This window comes from Chaetodon auriga, chromosome 24, assembly GCF_051107435.1.
Source record: "Chaetodon auriga isolate fChaAug3 chromosome 24, fChaAug3.hap1, whole genome shotgun sequence".
Lineage (NCBI taxonomy): Eukaryota > Metazoa > Chordata > Actinopteri > Chaetodontiformes > Chaetodontidae > Chaetodon > Chaetodon auriga.
Window position 1 is genome coordinate 13961776 of NC_135097.1, and position 19118 is coordinate 13980893.

General features: G+C 43.8%; 1 protein-coding gene across 2 annotated transcripts in view; it reads left to right on the plus strand.

Moving 5' to 3' along the window:
• Positions 1-19118, plus strand: part of dock11 (dedicator of cytokinesis 11) — a 50520-nt gene that overhangs the window by 21416 nt on the left and 9986 nt on the right. Inside the window, exons 18-44 of one of the 2 annotated variants that reach the window (XM_076724531.1) lie at positions 45-110; positions 2544-2636; positions 4185-4308; positions 4530-4642; positions 4936-5019; positions 5116-5205; positions 5431-5552; positions 5651-5720; positions 5815-5940; positions 6789-6860; positions 7346-7492; positions 7598-7681; positions 8116-8227; positions 8630-8668; positions 9559-9740; positions 10439-10552; positions 10710-10785; positions 12172-12260; positions 13497-13617; positions 13871-13937; positions 14478-14525; positions 14888-15033; positions 16087-16202; positions 16357-16494; positions 17415-17597; positions 18028-18141; positions 18855-19070. In XM_076724531.1, the coding sequence (XP_076580646.1) occupies positions 45-110; positions 2544-2636; positions 4185-4308; positions 4530-4642; positions 4936-5019; positions 5116-5205; positions 5431-5552; positions 5651-5720; positions 5815-5940; positions 6789-6860; positions 7346-7492; positions 7598-7681; positions 8116-8227; positions 8630-8668; positions 9559-9740; positions 10439-10552; positions 10710-10785; positions 12172-12260; positions 13497-13617; positions 13871-13937; positions 14478-14525; positions 14888-15033; positions 16087-16202; positions 16357-16494; positions 17415-17597; positions 18028-18141; positions 18855-19070 (2952 nt within the window). The remainder of the gene's footprint in view (positions 1-44; positions 111-2543; positions 2637-4184; positions 4309-4529; positions 4643-4935; positions 5020-5115; positions 5206-5430; positions 5553-5650; positions 5721-5814; positions 5941-6788; positions 6861-7345; positions 7493-7597; positions 7682-8115; positions 8228-8629; positions 8669-9558; positions 9741-10438; positions 10553-10709; positions 10786-12171; positions 12261-13496; positions 13618-13870; positions 13938-14477; positions 14526-14887; positions 15034-16086; positions 16203-16356; positions 16495-17414; positions 17598-18027; positions 18142-18854; positions 19071-19118) is intronic. The other variant, XM_076724532.1, reaches the window with a different exon arrangement.

Genomic DNA, 19118 nt, shown 5'->3' on the forward strand with positions numbered 1-19118 from the left:
ACTCATTATTGGCTCTGCTGTGTGTAATGTTTTCTCCCCACCAGGCTAGAAACATTGCAGTCTGCATCCAGTTCCGTGATTCAGACGAGGAAGGTGCAGCGCCTTTAAAGGTGAGTGGCATCAACTGTGTATTTTGTAGTATGTGAGGTACTGCACATAGTAGTGATGTAGTGATGCACACTTTGACGATGAGGGACAATCTGAGATTTTGAGAGTAAAGTTGAAATATTTTTGGAAAAGTTGAAGTATAGCTTCCTCTTTTAGGATGCTGAAATGAAATGGAACATGAAAGCATGAGTCAATAACCGGAATCAATCCTTTTTCTCTTGAAATTAAGACTTTATTCTGGAAATGCTGCAGCATGGTCAGTACAGTCCACATGTACAAATAGTAGAACATATAGGCGACTGGGAAAAACGAATAGATAATACAGTCCACATCAAATTTCCACTGAACAACGTAAATAAAGCAGAAGATAGAAGAAAGACGAGGATCAATGATTGGGGGGGGTGAAACAGCAATCATTTGATTCTCAACTGATCAGCAGGAGCCCGGTGCAGAATGTCTCAGAAGCAATAATGCTGTCATGAAAACGTGTGGAATGTCATACAGTGAGATTTGATCGCCAAAAGAGGCTTCACGCACGATAAACTCTTCCTTTTATTGCTTTTCACAAAGTGGAAGTCCGAGCACAGCCGAGGGGCCAGAAAAAGAGAAAGCTCACAGAAGCTGGTTATTATAGCTGGCAAGAGAAGATAATGAATGGTCACTCTTTTTTCTCTCTTCTCCTCCTCTCCGTTTCTCTCTGGCCACACATGTCAAATATTTGTGGGTGGAAACGGGCATCAAAGCACCGTGGACTGTTTTGCTTTTCACTGTGCCAGAGGGACGGAGGAAGACAGACAGCCTCAACCTCCAAGACGTTTACACTTGATGCTGTTGATTAAGACAGTCCAGACAGACAGATCAGCATACGGTTACATGTATTATATCTCAGATCCCGCAGATCGCTCACACACACACACACACACACACACACACACACACACACACACACACAGAGTCTTGTCTCAAACAATGCTTGTACACTGAGGCGCAAAGTTATTTACAAACAATGAGCAGGAGCCAGCAGCACACCTCTCAGGAGATTTTAATCAGAGGCGGCGGAAGCTCAAGGAGGTTCTGGATTTCACATGAGACACTAATCTGACTGGGGGGAAATAGTTTTTTTTGAAGCTTTCGGGAACAGGAACGTGAAAGTCTTCCCAGAAGCTGTGAACCGAAAAAACATCAATCTCTGCCGCATCCAGTCTTCGTCAGGAGTAATCACTTGTTGGCCTGTCAAACACACATTCATGATTTATTATTATTTATGCTCTTACATGAAATTGTTCTGCATACCTGAAAAATGAGTAGCTCTACCAGTGCAGCCAGTGGAAATAGTGTGTGGTACAGTACATGTATGAACAGGACAGCCTCTCCGACAGATACGATCTGATGCAGCTCCTCTAGTCACACCTCGACCCTCATCCGGAGTCCAGTAATCAGGACTCCCATCAGACCCTTTGCAGCTGTAAGGGCCTTCTGAATGGCTTGTTTTTCCATGGCGGTACACAAATCATGCACCGCCTGCAATCAACAACAGATCTTTACTGAAATCTGTGTACCCCCCCACACTTACAGCTTTTTCCCAGACTGAGCTGAGAGCTGAACCCTGTCCTCTCTCTCAGCCTCTTCCATCCTCCGACAGAGGCTCCAGCTTTTTTTTTTTTTTTTTTTTTTTTTTCTGATCCTGGCTCCTATCAGTCTCAATTTCAATCAGTTGGCTCCAGAACTCTGTCCTTCCTCTGGCCAGCACTGCTCATTACTGGTCATTAGAAATGACTGCAATTGTTAGCATCCTAATTACAGTATCCAACCAGCCATCTGAGCAGGTCTGAACTTTTCTTCCCTTTTGTCGCCCCCTCATTAGAACTTATTCTGACCTGGTCAAGCTCGCCACACAGGTTCACTTTTCCCACGGAGCTTCTTCTTGCAGTGGCTGCTGCTCTGTCGCGAAACAGCTTCGACCATGCAGTATTTCTCCTGGAGTTTGCGGGTGCATTTATAAAATATCTCACATTTGCTTCTGCCAGTGGCTCTAGTCGCCGTTTGGAAAGACAAATGAATGTTTACGTCATCACATGTGCAGTCAGAGTGGTGTAATTGTTCTGTGTTTGTTGGTTTTGTGACATCCAGCAGAGGAGGAAGGCTAAACACTGCTTTGTAAGGCCTGAAAATGTATATAATTTTTCATGATGAGGCCCCTCTTGTGTAGGCAGAGGCCGTGCTTGTGATAATTTCAGGTGCCCCTTTCTAGTTTCTTAATTCTTTGTTTAATCTGGTGGTGCTTCAAAGATGCATATGATGTAGGACTTGCACGCTCACCCCGTCTTTTCTCCAAAAACTGTTAGTAATCACAGATTTCTGAGCACTTACTCACCGCTGTGCCCCAGCATCAAAGGGCCAGAGTTGGATGACTGATTCACTTGCTTGCCTTTCAGTGCATCTACGGCAAGCCGGGAGACTCTCTCTTCACCACTAGCACCTACGCAGCCGTCCTGCATCACAATCAGAGCCCAGAGTTCTACGACGAGGTGAGAGATTCCCTCATTATTCCAGTTTCGTTCACCCTCGTCAGCTCAAGTTTCATATCACAGTAGATACAGCGATGAGCCGTTTTACAGGCATGTGACATGAAACTTTGAACAAAAAGTGAAACAGCATGGAGAAACAGCCAGTCTTCAGTTTATTGAAACAGAATTAGAAAATGAAATAAGACTGCAGCAACAATGAAGAAGCACCCTTTAGCTTTTTTCTTCTCCTGTGTTCAGCTCTCAAATTCCTCAGCCAGCACCGAGATAATCCCATAAATCTGTCTCACACTAGACTGGTCAAACAGTCACACACCCCACTACGCACACACGAAGCCAGGAGCTCAGCGGAAGAGGTACGGTCAGGGTACTGTTAGGAAGCAAGAGCAGAGGGGGTCCATATGGCCCTGATATCAAACGGATTAGGATTTTAAGAGTCCCCACATACACCCGAATGCACACACGCTCACTGGGATTTCCTCTCACATCATGGAGAATTTCTGCTGAAAGAGGACAACAGCGATCTTTATCTTTTTAACTTATTTTGCCTTGTTCTCTTAAGTGCCTGTAAGGACACTGAAAAACACTGTATAAAATGGATTAGTATTACAAGTAGCAGTAGTGGTCGTAGTAGAAATGCACCAATGATTCTGACATTTCAGAAAATCTTAGCCAGGGCTCTCAAGTTGTCACACTGTTATGGATGTGTCAGACTTCCTCAAGAGAGAACATTTAACACACAAACTAAATGATTCACACTCATGTTAGAAATTGGAGAGTCATGATATTCATTCATGACATTCTTCAGGAATTTGTTGGTTACTGGTCCTGTATCGCTGGAAAACAAGTTTAGTCGTCGTCTATGTGTCACTTCCTGTGAGAAAATCAGCTCAAAACACAGGGAGAATACATATCCTTGCTGTTGCTGCCCCCTGGTGGATGATGTTTTTATTGTCTTTTAGGTTTTGTGAGGGTGTTTTTTCAGAGATTCACAAATCTTGTATCACATGACTCCCATGGGCATAAGAGCTACACTTGCAAGTTACAATACAAGCAAGCCCCTTTTTTAAGCTATTATTCAATGTTAATGTAAAGTCAAAGGTTACAAACTGTGCACAAAAGACAACGGAGTACAGTTTTGTTCAGCCAAAACTAAAAAACAATCATTATACCACTGACAAAGACAAAGTATGATGAAGCCACATTGTTCTAAAAGGCACTGTATGAGGAACATGTGTGACACTTATTTTAGCTGAATTCCAAAGTAAATTGAGTGAAATCACAAGGGTGCTGAAAACACAATAGCTGGTAATGCTTTCCAACTGTCTTTGCCTGTTTTTGTTTGAAAATGTGTTTTATGGGATAAAACCTCTTCAGTGTGGTCAATAAGGCATGAAATACACAACTGTTATATTCTGACATTGTTACAAGTTGTTAACTACATTGAATCTATCATTGGGATTAGTATGCTCCTATTCTGGCGCAGGTATAAACAGTCAAATGATGCTGATATGTTTAGCTTAAAACACTGACTTGCTCCATTGTGTGCAGGTTAAGATTGAGCTGCCCGTCCACATGCATGAGAAACACCACATCCTCTTCACCTTTTACCACATCAGCTGCGAGTCCAGCAGCAAGGCGAGCAGCAAGAAGAGAGAGGGAGTGGAGTCCCTGGGTGAGTCTGCTGGGAAAATGTCTCTGCTTGTGACTGTATTTACAAGTGTCCATGAATGCAACATCAGTCAATAAAGAAAAGAGAATTTGTTTTCCAAGAAAACTGTGTTTTCAGTCAAGTAGTACGCAGTATTTCCCATGTGTTGCTTTTTAGACTTTGGTTATTATGTGCCTATATTTCATAATGCTGAAGCCCAATGCTGCTGTATTCATGTGTTCCAGTGGGTTACTCCTGGATGCCTTTGCTGAAAGACGGGAGGATGCAGTCAGTAGAGCTCCCGCTGCCTGTCGCAGCCACCTTGCCTCCTGGATACCTGTGTCAGGACAGCAGGAAGGTACAGTCCTCTTCCCTTAAACCAAGACTCTGCGCACTGCAGTCGCCACTGTCTTTATCCAGATCCCACTAATGGTCAAGCAAAATGCTAAAGATGTGCAGAGGATTGCATCAAACAATAAAATCCTGTTTGATATTTGATTCAGTCTTTTGGTAGCTTGTTTAAAGTGCTAACTTGTAAGATAAATCCTTTGGTCAACGCCGTCTTTCTTAACATACTGTAAGAACAAACATCTCCACTGTATGTCTCAGTTAAGACCCTTTGCTGAACAAAATGTGTGTGTCCTTTAACAGTCCCAACCTGATATCAAGTGGGTGGAAAATGCCAAGACACTGTTCAAAGTGAGGACCCATGTAGCATCAACAATATATGCTCAGGTACACTTGATTCTTCAATCATTCTTTAAACGCCCACATTGCATGTGCAGTTTGCATTAAGCTAGCTGGTATAAAGAGAAACCTGCTCCTCCACAGGACCTGCATCTACACAAATTCTCCCAGCACTGCCAGCTGATGAGGACGACATCAGAGGGCAACCCAGCTGAACTTATCAAATACCTGAAGGTGAGAGTTTAGAGTCGAGATCACTTCAAACACACAGGCTCCCTCATGTTTGAGCTTGTGGTTCTTTGCCTGTAGAATAACCTTCTTGAAGACCCCACCCTGCAGAATCAGTGTCTTCTGTACAAGTTTTGACATAGTTCTGTCAAATCCAAGCGACTAAAATCCAAGTTTTTTCTTATTGTACTTGACTTGCCTGTATTTCCTTCTGTTTGTTCCTTCCTATAGTGCCTGCATGCCATGGAGACTCATGTAATCATCAACTTCCTACCAACGGTGTTGATGCAGCTGTTTGAGGTGCTCACAGCAGCGACCAAAGAAGCCCATGAGATTGCTGTCAACTCCTTGCGGTCAGTTGATCACTTGTGTAGAACGTGGCTTCAGTTTGTGTTACTTCATACCAATAAAAGTTCTTCCAGAGTAACACTGCCCTGCTCTGTGCCCTCAGTGTCATCATACACATAGTCTCCAGATGTCATGAGGAGGGCCTGGAACACTACCTACGCTCTTTTGTCAAGGTACCTGACCAACACAAACACTGCAACAAGAGGTAGAAAATCAAAGCTGTCAGTTAAAGTTTAAAGTGTGTCTTTGTGTTGGTTCTCTTCTCAGTACGTGTTTGTGACCAACAACCCTCCGTCAGGAAACTCAGCGACCACTCATGAGGTGCTGGCCACCGCGGTGACAGCCACCCTCAAGCAAACTGCTGATTTCAACACCAGCAATAAACTGCTCAAGGTGTGTGCTCTGCCTTTTTGGTCACCTTCCTGTCCATGCAGCTCCTGGATCAGTCCAGTTGTAGTACCAATATTGAACAGCAGGTGGCACACATGCTGTTGAAATGGCTCGTCATGTCCTCAAAAGCGAAAGTAGAGATGTACAGCCGACACTTAAACAATCAACCTGAACAAAAGAAACTCATCCTCACCTTAATCGACGTCAAGAGAACTATCCTCATGATGTGGAAATCAAGGAACGCCACTCACGTCACACAATGGAAAAACTTGATGGACTGCATTTCTCTGCCTAAAATACACTCACACTCACTCCATGTGGTTACCCTCATTCATTTTTTACAAACCTGATTCCATCTGTCGTTCCATTCCATCCAAATTTCTGCTGTCACATGGTATATAATGTCATACCACCCAACCTTAATGTATATGTGTATATGTGTATATGTATGGTATACTGTTTAGAAAAACACGCACGCACACACATACACACACACACACACACACACACACACACACACACACACACCCTGCACACACCATCAAACCAACATGACACTAAGCTAAACTAACCCTGTTCTGTTCCTCATGTTGTTCTGTGAGTGTTTTGTCTTTCGTCTGGCAAGAAAACAAAAACAAAAATCAAACAGAAAGTACGTTTCTCACAACACTTCCAGAGAAGCCATCATTAGGCATGTAGCTGCTTGTGCTGTCGTTCTCATCTTTTGTGTTATCTCTGTGACATTTAGGTTCATGTTTCTCCTTGACATCTGCATTATTGTCTTTTCCTAGGAAATATTGGCACATACCTATTGTAGTCTCACCAGTACTCCTCTTTTCCACTTTCTACAGTACTCCTGGTTCTTCTTTGAAACCATGGCCAAATCCATGGCCCAGTACCTACAAGAGGGTAATCGTATCAAGGTTGGTGTTTCATTAATCCTTTCCTTTTGCATAATTAAGACTGAGCGGCTTGTTGTCACATTTTTCACACACTAGTGAAGTGTTGTTTGTGAGACGACACAAAGGTCAAATCTCTGGAAAGGATCACACATAGAAAATGTATTCCACATGTGCTGATGATGATGAACACATTGCAACACATTCAAACAAACCTCACACACACTCAGTCAAAGAGCAGGAGACTCATGGTAAATCATTTATTTTTGTGTACGTTCCACACTGTGATGACACGGGCCTGCATTTCATCTGGGTTTAAGCAGCAATGCCAGATGTTCAGCAGGAAGCACAGTGATAGCTGCGGCTGTATGCTGCTTTAAAAAGAAGTTAAACTACAATCTATGCACTAATAATCTGTTTTCATAATGTGTCCAGCCGTTTGACATTTAAACTTTTTAATGCCTTCAAGTCAAGCCATCTGTCATCACATATCCTGACCATCTCTTTAGATGCCACGCGCCCAGCGCTTCCCCGACAGTTTCCACCAGGCGCTCCAGTCGCTGGTGTTGTCCATCATGCCACACATCACCATCCGCCACATGGAAATCCCAGAGGAAGCTCGCTGCATCAACCTGAGCCTGGCCAATTTCATCAAGGTCCCAATGCCTACATGCAAACCTCCTCAGTCTAGTTGATGTGTTAAATGAAGATCAGTGAAATCACTTGATACTGATCTGAAAGTGGACGCTTTCTCTCCTCAGAGGTGCCTGACCTTCATGAACAGGGGCTTTGCCTTCGGCCTGGTCAACCACTACATGTGTCATTTTGGTCTCAAAGATCCCAAGGTACGTGCTCTGACTCAGTGGGCCAGCGCATGGCAACAGCACACTGAATGAGAAATCAAGGCATTGTAATCTAGGTTTTATTTGTAAAGAGGAAAAGTGTAAGGGAATGGCTAGAATACGTGATACGGTCCAAGGCCGTTGAAAAGAGGGAATAGGGAACTTAAGTAACACATTTGTAGGTGCTTTGACTGACTTCGTGAGACACAGTTACCTGTTACGTTTCTCCTGCCCTATTTCTCTGTATCAGCAGCACATTTGATTCACAAATTAGACCAACACAGACGAGCAGCGGGCTTTGTTTGATAAGCCCTATCAGCGTTGTCGAGGATTATGTTTGAAAAATGGGGAGAATCTTACTTAGGCACTGAGGCAGTTGGATGACATTTGCATATGAGCGTGCAAACTACACACTCATGGATGTATGTGCCCCGCAGGTGCTGAGTGAAATGAAATTTGACTTCCTGATGACGGTGTGTAACCACGAGCATTTCATTCCTCTTAACCTGCCCATGGCTTTCGGCCGCACCAAGCTGCAGAGGGTACAAGGTGAGAGTCAGATGTTATATTCTGCCTTCTGTTGAATGCATTAATAGCTTTCTAGCACACATGTAACCACTGACTAGCTGTCACATGACCCCAACCCCTCACTGACCTCATTCTGACCTGCATCCACCACACCTATCCCTTTTATTAACTTGTTTGGTCCACGCATACACAGGTCTATAATTAAGCAGTTGGCAAGTCGCACCCACCTGCCGTCACTTTGATCCGTACCAGCTGAACGAGTTTATACGGCACTTGTTGACGCTACATGTTGGACACTACTGTGTTTTATAAAACCATGAGTGCTGTGGAAATGCTGCATGGATTGTTCACAGTTTTACCCCCACTTCCTTTGTTTTCACCCCCCCCAACCCTCTCTGTTTTTTGTGTTTTGCTTGTGGTCAGATTTTATTCCGTATGCGACGGAGCTTTTTGGCCCTGTAGGTAGGTGATGCTCACCTCACCGTACTGTACATCAACGCCACCATGTCTGCCGCTGTACGCAATCGACCTGCATTGCCTTGTTCTGACCTGCACTAACCTGCCATCCTGTCAGCTCTTTTTTTTTTTACCCCCCCTCATAGGACATCCATTCACTCAGCGCAATGCTAATGCTAGGCTAATGCCTTCATGTGCCTGGGCCTGTGTGTTGTAGAGGAGAGGAGCTTGTCTGTTGTGGGAATCAACTGACCCTCTTTTCTTGATGCTGAGTTGACTTGATAACACTAGATTGCAAACACTTGACAGAAACGTCTTTCATGGTGCTGCGGTTCTCTCTCTGCGGTGTTTGTGTCTATTCTCTGTCTGCCTCTCGTCCTCTCTCGGTCTGCCTGTCTGTCTCTGTCATTAGAGAAGATAATTGCAGATGATGACTCAGTTCCACGTTGCAGGGCCTGTTTTACTATTTCTGCGGCATTATTATGCAATTGTACGTAGTTTCTTTTGAAACAGAAAACTTCTCGTTTCCAGCGGCACTTCTCTCTTGATACCTGTTGATTTATTGTCTTAATTCCTCCTCTTCAATGTCTGAATGGATATGTGACATGGTTTTGTTGAGATTCAGTTCATTGTGGATTATAGTGTTGCACATTTATTTTTTTTTGAGTAAATTATATATCTGAATTACACAATTAATTTTTCAGCGATCTTTTGTATAACAAGTACTAACTTGCTACAGCTTTAACAGAAACACATTTCACCAGAGGGAAAGCATCAGGAAATTTCTCACAGTCAGTACATCAATCATGGTCAACCAGAGTGTCCCAATAAACCACATTGGTATCAGCTCACCCCATAACTAATGTACTGACACCTGCTGTCTGGCCCAACCACAGAGCAGAGTCTGGAGTTCAGCCTGACGGAGGAATACTGCCGTAATCACTTCCTGGTGGGTCTGCTGCTGAGAGAAGTGGCCGAGGCCTTGCAGCAAGGGCCCGAGGTCAGACAGCTGGCCGTGAGCGTTCTCAAGAACCTCCTCATTAAACATGCCATGGATGACCGCTACACTGCCTTCAAGGTGAGGGAGGGCAGGGCGCTTGATGACGGCAGGAAGCAGGGACAAGCGACAACAGGAGAGCAAGAAATCAGATGCATTGGGAACAGGAGACAGGGAGGAAAACAATAAAGAGAATTAACACTGGTGGTGCACATCATTGACAGAAGTAATCATTAAAAGGTCTAATTGACCATCAAACAAGGTCAGCTTTGAGCCAGATTAAATAAAAGTTTTCTCGTACATTTCTTGGTAAAGTAAATCTAAAATCTTGTAATTGAAGCCGTGCAAGTATGACAGTTGCGCGCGCAGTCTCATGTCCCCACAGGGCACACTATTGGAATCAGAACCTCATTGTTTACATACAAAAAGTTAATGTTTGACATGAGTGACCCAGGTCACCCTCTGCACATACAATACACTGCAGTTTAACGGTGTGTTCACCCCTCCCTGCAACTAGATATCTATGTCTGTTATGCAAACAAGCCAGTATTTAGCGTGCAGGTACTGCTGATAGCAGCTGGGGACAGATGGCTTTTGAGTGTGTGTTAAGGGCAGGCAACAAGTGTGTATTTAACCTACAATAGTCTTCTCTCATCACATCTGTAGTCATATTGTCTGTAACATTATGTTATTTCACTCATCAGTATTCATACATGCGTTTGACAGTTTCTGTGTATTTATTATCAAAAAGCTCACTTAGTCATATTTGACTGTTTCAGAACCAGCAGGCCAGGATCTGTTTGCTTTACCTGCCACTTTTTGAGCTACTCTACCAGAACTTGAAGCAGCTGTCTGCCCAGCCATACACCTCCAGCCCCGGGTTGGGCCTCAATGTGAGTCCCCTCAGAACCCTGGATGCCCACAGTGGGCCTAGTTAGTGCTTAGTTATTGCTTTCTAATGCAAACTTACAACACAAGTGTTCCAGTATCTAACAGTCTACACCTTCACAACCGCCCAGCTTTTACTTCTCCCACCTTGTTGTCATCCAGGGCTCCAGAGATGACCTGATATCGACAGGTTCCACAGACAGCAGGAGAATCAGCACTGCAATTGAGAAAGACCACGGTGAGTTCACAATTGCAGATGCTGGACAGTGCAAATGGAATCTGGCCTCCTCCTGTCCTCATCCACTGCATCATCCATCCAGCACAGAGGCCCGCAGCACCACAGCTGCACAGCACTGTTGCTGTTTCACACAAGTTGATCCATTAGCAGCGCTCTGTCTGAAAGCAGCTGTGCACCAGGCTTGTGCCACTCAGTATTGTTATTTATTTTTGTCTGGGGTGCTTGGGAACACCACAAACTTCTTGTCTGATGACGGAGACATTTTTGTTTACAATTCGCTGACCTGAGTTGACTGTGGTCGAGATGAAAGTAGCAGCCAAGGAAGAACACACAATGAACCCAAACACAGCTGAACTGAAGGATTTCTTTTTGTCTTTTCAAGCTTCAGATGGGCTGCGTAGGCTGCTTGAACTGTTGTTGAATTGAGGTAGAAGATTGTGAGGCTAAGATTAACTGAATCTTCCTATTCTACTTGGAAATGTTGGTTTGTGTAAAGCGCCAGTGTTAAATGTTCAAGCTGGGGATTCACAAGAGACCGATTCAAAATAAACACTGGTCAAAAGCAATGCAACAGATGACGAGATACCCGAACCACTAGTCTCTAGTATCAGCTCTTCACATCCCAAAATGCACAAAAAAAACCAAAACAAAACAAAACAAAACACCATAGCTTATTTTCCCTGGTGACATAACTGGGGTTATGTTCTCAAACTTTGGTTCAGAACCACAGATGACTTTATTTAGCTGCATTCATAGGCTCAGACTCATAGGCTGTGTTTCCTGTGAGAGGTAAACTGATACTGCTGTGTAAAAGCAGTGGAATCTCCCTTAACATCTGCCTGCTGTCCTTATCAATAGGAAATGCCAGCCAGATATACAGGGGCTGATTTTCTGTAAGTTTGGTTAAAATTTGAGCTGCATGGAAAAACCTGGCTAATGTTAGAAACGTGGCCATAAGTCGGAAGTGAATTGGGTGTGCTTCCGTCAAGGTTTAGGCAAATAGTCTCCACCTGAGCACAACTTTCCAGTATCCCAGTATCAGGGAAAAAATATGATAAAAATAGCTTGGCTGTCTGGACCTTACTGCTGTTTGACAGGTTCTTTAGTTTCATATGAGAGCGGGTTTTCTGCTTTATAGTGTCATGAAATGAACAGAAATTAAATCAACTTAATTTGATTTGATTAAACAATTAGTCATAATTATTTCTACTAGATATTTTGTAATTAAACGTCAACTGAAACACCCATCCAACATGTATTCATCATTGTGCAATGTGAGTATCAGTGCCTCCCTTAAATTTGCAAACGTTATTAGTAGTGACCTTAGAATTGAGTCGGTGATTATACTTTATTGTGTTGACATTAACGATACTGCACTGCATGCAGGTCTTCCAACTCAGAATGGCCACGTTGTGAGGAGAGAGGATTCCAGAGGCTCTCTGTTTATGGACCCAGGAACACCAGACAGCGTTGAGGTGAGAGCATTTCACACTACGCCAACCCGTTGTTAAACACTTCATTAATGGAGCCCCAGCACAGGCTGACACGTACTTGCTTGCCGTTTGGAAAGTTTGAAAAACAAGATTCGATCTGTTCTCTCTCTAAGATTTGTACAACTCTTTGTATAACCAGTGAGCTGAGGCTCATCCCACACACACACACACACACACACACACACACACACACACACACACACACACACACTGTCTTGGATCCAAATCTGAAGTCTCCACTGTACATAACGTTAGAAAAACACTATGTCCATGTTGCTTTTGAACAGAACATTGTCCTCTCAGTGGAGGTGCCTGCTGTCTCTGAACGCCAACATAACAGACTCGTCACTGTTTCTGCCGTGCACCTTCAGCACATGAAATGAGATGGAAATTGGAATCACAGTTGCATCGCATTAGTCTGCACTTAACACATGCCAAAAATTACCATCAGTTTAATGTTAATGTTCTTTTGATGTGGGCCGCCTGTGCTGAGAGACGCCACATGTCTGTGCTGAAGGAGACATATTAGATTTCTGCCGGAAAAGACACAGACACAGGGGCACAGGCTTATTCATGTGCGCTGGTCTGAGTGTGTATCTGCTGTCTGGTTAAGCACCCAGACATTGAATATATTTACACTGGGGTGGATTATATATCATCTGTGCAAAAACATACTTGTGTTACTTTTCATCACACCATCTCTGGGTTATGGTTGCTAGTAATTTGCATGATAACAGCCCAACAGCTAAAACTTAATTTCACTGATGCAACCTTTTCTTACTTCTTTGCCACGCAAGTTCCCATAAACTCTAGCTATTACATCAACTGGTGTGCGGATGTCTGACACACACTGTTGCTCTGGGTGACAAGATCCTTCAGTGTCGTAAATCTGGTCTGTCCCACATACATCTTGTCGAGTAAATACTCACCAGTGCACCAAACGTGTAGCAATTTGCAGCTTACAGCAGTAACATCAGTGCACAGCTGTTGTAGAAAGATGAACTTCCAATGAGAAAAATGTAGAAATGCACCTTGTTGTTCAACATGTTATGTTTGATACTAAATAACCAAAGTAGCTTATTGTCTAATCATGAGACCCCAAACAGGGATCATCACCTCCATCATTCGATGCAACCTCTGCGTATTTCTAAGCACACCTAGGAAATGCTTCTGAGTACACTGACTGTGTGTTCTTGTGTGTGCTGCACTGTTTTGCAGCTGCAGAGACGTGGCTCCACCATGAGCAGCAGCCCCATGCCTCCCATCGGCAGACTGGGAAAATATGAGATCAAGGGCCTCTTGCTCTCCTTCCTGCACATCGTCAAGACCTTGTCAGAGGGTCAGTGATGATCTATACCCTCACTGCACAGTCAGGCCTTCATTCACCATAGACAGAATACACCAGAAGTGTCCCATTTGCTATTCTGGGATGGAGTCTATGCAGAAACTTGGCTTCGCTGTTAATAAGAACAGTGAAGTTAAAGAATGACATCCCCTATCGAGGATTTTTGCTTGATTTTGTTACCTGACGACACATTGATGAATGTTGATTTAAAAAAAAAAACGTCAAGTGACTTTCTGTTTGTCCACAGACACTCTCAGCGCCTACTGGAACAAAGTCAGCCCTCAAGACATCATGAATTTCCTCAGTTTGCTCGAGTGAGTAATGTAGCAATGCGGTGGAAATGACACAGGGTAAATCTTGGGTGGAACCGTGTATCTCTTCTGTCAGTGCTAACACCATTAATGTCAACTTACGTTGCGGTCGTGTTGTCTTCCAGCTGTTGTTTGACAAGTGTTGTTTTATGCAACGAACAGTACGCTGAACGTGAAGGGGTACTCGGAAAACAGAAAATAAACTGAGCTATCTGGAGCCGCATCATTAACAAAACAAAAATAAACACATTTCTGTCGTGAGTTGTGTGGCAGTTCTGCCATCATGAAGGCACACAGCCCAAAAATGCATTTTATCAGCCAAATACAAGAGTCTTTGTGCATTAACAGATAACAGATGGTATTCCTCAGATACGACATTGCTACCTCAGTGTTCATTCACCAAAATTAAAGTATAAACAAAAATGAAGAAGTTCTTGGAAAAATACCAGGACTGACAAATAGATTGCATTGTGAAGTAAACTGAGCAGAACACACTTTGCATGCTCCTGCTAATATTTCCTATTATTTCCCCTCTCCCTGCAGGACCTGTCTGGTTCAGTTCCGTTACATTGGAATAAGGAACATCGGCCGGTAAGGATTGGGTTGGAAAGGGGCATCCTCAAAACATGGGCCAAGGTTCACCACTTTATGAAACACGTGATTGCATAAAGGATATTATTAAATTGGCTCAGGAACAGTTTGTTTGTGTGGGTTAGTTAATCATTACGTCTCCTATTATTCCTGGAGGAATAACAGTGTTTGGTAATGATCTGTCTTGTTATAATAAGCGATTATTTTATGTTAATTGTTAATAGAATATGTGACATATCTGCAGCTTAGACAGTTTCTATAGCTGATCGTAGGTCTCATTCCCTTTCCGTGTCTCCCTCTGTGTCTGTCTTTCTAATAAATCCCTGCCCTCTTCCTTTTCTGCACATGCATTACTCATGTAGGAGTCAGGAGGTGTGTGTCTCGAAGCTGTTCTCCTCAGACAGGAAGTCTCAGACGATGCCGGCTATGCGCTGCAACCGAGCCAGCTTCATGCAGAATAAGATACACCAGTTCAGCACCATGGAAGCCTCCCTCACGCTCAATATAGGTAACCACTCATGCCAGTTCATATGCTGAACTCTTACGGGTTTATTTTACTCTGGTTATGTAGTTACAACAGTTAATACTGTCCAGTTAATTCACACGTTCTTCAAGTAAACACAATCAAAAAGACAGTTAGGGTTTAACGGCAGCTTTAGACTGACTGACAGACTGAATAGCACTTGCCAAACCACTTTTTCCACAAATAAACAAGTCTAATGCTTCAGCCAGGACCAAACAAGATGTTAAAACCCCAACTTTCTCTTTGGAGAGCTTAAGTGAGGAAACGGCCACATGAGCTGTTAATGTGAAGTTGACCTCAAATAGGCAGACACAAATCATGTTGGAGACACACGGTGGGCTGTTGCACAACCAAGAACAAGTAAAGCTACACCATTGTACAATACCAGGTTTGTTTATGAATGGGAACTAGCCAGAAATGCTGTTCCTGAACAGTCAACTGAGCCTCAGGCTTTCCGAGACATATGCTTAACCTGCTTTATGCCTCTGACCACAATGACTGTGTTTACATGCACAAAAAACAGGTTTTGCCCTTATGCCAAACAAGAAAATATTATCACTGAGATGCTTACATGTCGAATGAAAATAAGTATTTCACTAACATTCCTGTTTACATGCAGACGATTAATGAACGCAAACAGACCTTTTATAATGTTAGGTAGTAGGTGTGTTTTTCCTTCTGACCACAAATGTGTGCTTTTTGTTTGTGCATGTGTCTCTACCCCAGACGCATATTCTGAAGGCGCTTTATATAAAGAATGCTCCAAAAACCACGATAATAATCAGCATTGTGAAGCTTGAATGACATCTCCATCTCTGCATTAAACCTTGGTACTCTGATGTGTGTAATCAGATCCAGTAAACAATGAATAATTTGCCTTGTGAGCTATATTAGAATTAGTGGTAACAGTACAAGCGACACAATGTCGGACTCATCGGCTGTTTCTACACAAAAATGGCTAATGAACATGACCTTTATTGCAGTGGGAATAGCCTGATAGTCTTTTCTTTTGTGCGCTTGTGTGTGTGTGTGTTATAGGGACGGGGCCATCAGAAGCAGAAATCCACCATCAGGCTCTGCTGGAGGGCAATATCTCCACCGAGGTCTGCCTGAGTGTCTTGGATGTCCTCTCCTTTTTCACTCAGTGCTTCAAGGTCAGCACGCATAGACATGCACACGTGCACGCACGCACACACAAACTTCCATATTTACACCATTTTTCTACATCTCCCTTTTTGATTCTTGCCATTATTGCTGTCTGTAACAACATAATGAGCATATACGTGTTTGTGTGTGCATGTGTGTCAGACCCAGCTGCTGGACGGCGAAGGTCACAACCCACTGATGAAGAAGGTGTTTGACGTTTACCTGACCTTCCTTAAAGTCAGCCAGTCAGAGGCCGCACTCCGACATGTTTTCTCCTCTCTCAGGGCTTTCATCAACAAGGTACGTCAGCTCACTCATACATACGCACACAGCGTGAGGCACAGTATTGCTGCAATAGTGAAATCGATGTGACTCATGTAGTGACTGATAACGGAGATGACGGAGATAAGATGCTTTTTGTTGTCAGAGCACTGCTTACACCTTTTTTCCACCGCTGGTGCTGTAACCAACCGGGCAGCTGTGGATCAGGAGGTAGCTGGTTGCCGGTTACATCCCAACATGTTGAAGTGCCCTTGGGCAACATACTGAACCGAATGGGTGACATGTGTTATAAAGAGTCTCACTGTCTGCTATATATAACATCCAAAACAATCTGCGAGGACAAGCTGCGCTGCTGAACTGTCATTTATCACTCAGAAAAAGAGCGGATGAAAAGAATAAATATTTTGTTTCCTGTGTTTGTTTGTGCTGCTGCTGTGTTCTCATGATGCCTTATTGCTCTTATTCTCGTGTATTTTTAGACCTGTTTGCATGCTTCATAGGGACTTGAAACAAGCTCAAACATGGCCTCATCTCAGACTAGTGAGGGAACACGTTAACTTCCCAAGGGAGCGGACCACCCACTCCTCCGTGGACTCCTCTGATAGCATCAGCAGTATCGGTGTTGGCTGCTTGTGCAATGAATCAGAGGAGAGCAGTGGTGGAAACTCTGTTCTGGCATGTTTTTTTTTTCTTCTACAGTAAGGTTGAGAAAGTGAAAATGTGGCTTCTGCTGTGTCCTGGACAGTAAACTTCTGTCTGGAGATCTATGTACTGGATGACAGGCAGGAAAGTAAAAATACACTTTGTCCAGGTTTCAGGGTGTCTCTCAATGTCTCACCTCCACTTTCCTGCTGTCCTCCCTTCATACTTACGGTATTTTTCTAATCCCATTCCTGCCCAGAATCTGCCTTTAATACACTAACACGTTGTCCCGCCAGTTCCCGTCGGTGCTGTTCAAGGGCCGCGTGACGCTGTGCGAGGCTCTGTGCTGCGAGGTGCTCAAGTGCTGCGTGTCCAAGATGGGGTCCCTGAGGGCCGAGGCGTCAGCCCTGCTCTACCTGCTGATGAGAAACAACTACGAGTACACCAAGAGGAAGACCTTCCTGCGCACGCACCTGCAGGTAAAGCGGAGTGTCGGTTGTTGATGGGGACAACATGGGGGCAAGACAAAACAGGTCGTCCCTCAAAATTCCAGCCCCTGCTCATACATGTTAAATATTTAATGAATGCTAGATATACTGTCAGCACACCCGTTGAGCCGTAACAAGGTCTTTCCTCATCACACTCCTCCGAGGACTTGAGTTGCAGGTTAAGGATGTGAACAGGATGTTTAAACACAGATGCACCGCTGAGTTTCCTTTGCTAACACAGCATCAGAAGGCCGTTCAGCTTTCCATTAACTCTCACTGGACTGTGTCAATACACATAATGTATCATTTGGTCTGAATGTGTTTTTCCTCCTTTCATCCACTTCATTTCTTCCCTTTCTCTTTCATCTCCTCTCTGTCCTTTCCCTCACTCTGTCCTCCTTTCGCTCCGTTTCCCGTCCAGATCATCATTGCTGTAAGCCAGCTGATCTCCGATGTGGCACTGACCGGCAGTTCACGCTTCCAGGAGTCTCTTTCCATCATCAACAACTTTGCAAATAGTGACAAAGCCATGAAGGTATAGTAGAAGTCAACAGAGCTCTGAATCCTGTATAATTGGACCCAGAAAGCATCCAAAAGAATAGATCAAAGAAATGAAAGTGCAGACTTGAAATATTTCCATACAAGCCTGCGTGGCGCTGTCCGAGCCATGTCAAGATTCAAACCAAACACTGCAGGAACCCTATCTGTGATCCAGATCTCTGTGTCTGTGTTTATTCTGTCTTTAGACCAACCACTGGATTGTATTTCAACAACACTCTGTTCTCGATTGTGAGATTAAATATGTAGCATTGAAATGCGACTGATGTGGTTTATTTGGACTGTAAAAATGTACGCGGCTAAGGTGACGGAGAGGCAGGTTCTTCAACAAGGAGCTATTTCAGGTTCAGTGGTTTAACTGTGTAAAGGTTACACTGTTTTGGGTCTTTGTTCTACAGGGTGATGGAGCATCAAAAGACATAATACATCAAGTCCATCATTAGGTCCTGGTCTAATTGGCAAATATCCAGATTATGATCTGTTGGTCTAATTATCACCATTTAATTTTCAAAAGTTGCATGTACCTACACATGATAAAATACACACAAAATAAAGCGTGCTCCAAATCTGCTAGCTTGGCATGCTTAAAGGAAAGAGTGCACGTTTGAAGAACAGCGTCCCTGCTTATGTTTGTTGAATAGATTCGATCATGTTTTCACAAGTGTGTTTGCTCATCTCTGCATGATGCAGTCCACGGCATTCCCCTCTGAAGTCAAGGGTCTGACCAAGCGGATCCGCACAGTGCTGATGGCCACGGCCCAGATGAGGGAGCATGAGAAAGATCCAGAAATGCTGCTGGACCTCCAGTACAGCCTGGCCCGGTCCTACGCCAGCACCCCCGAACTAAGACGAACCTGGCTGGACAGCATGGCCCGAGCGCACCTCAAGAACGGAGATCTCTCTGAGGTATCAACAGGAAGGCTTCACTTTGTGTCATATGTTTATCTGTCTCTT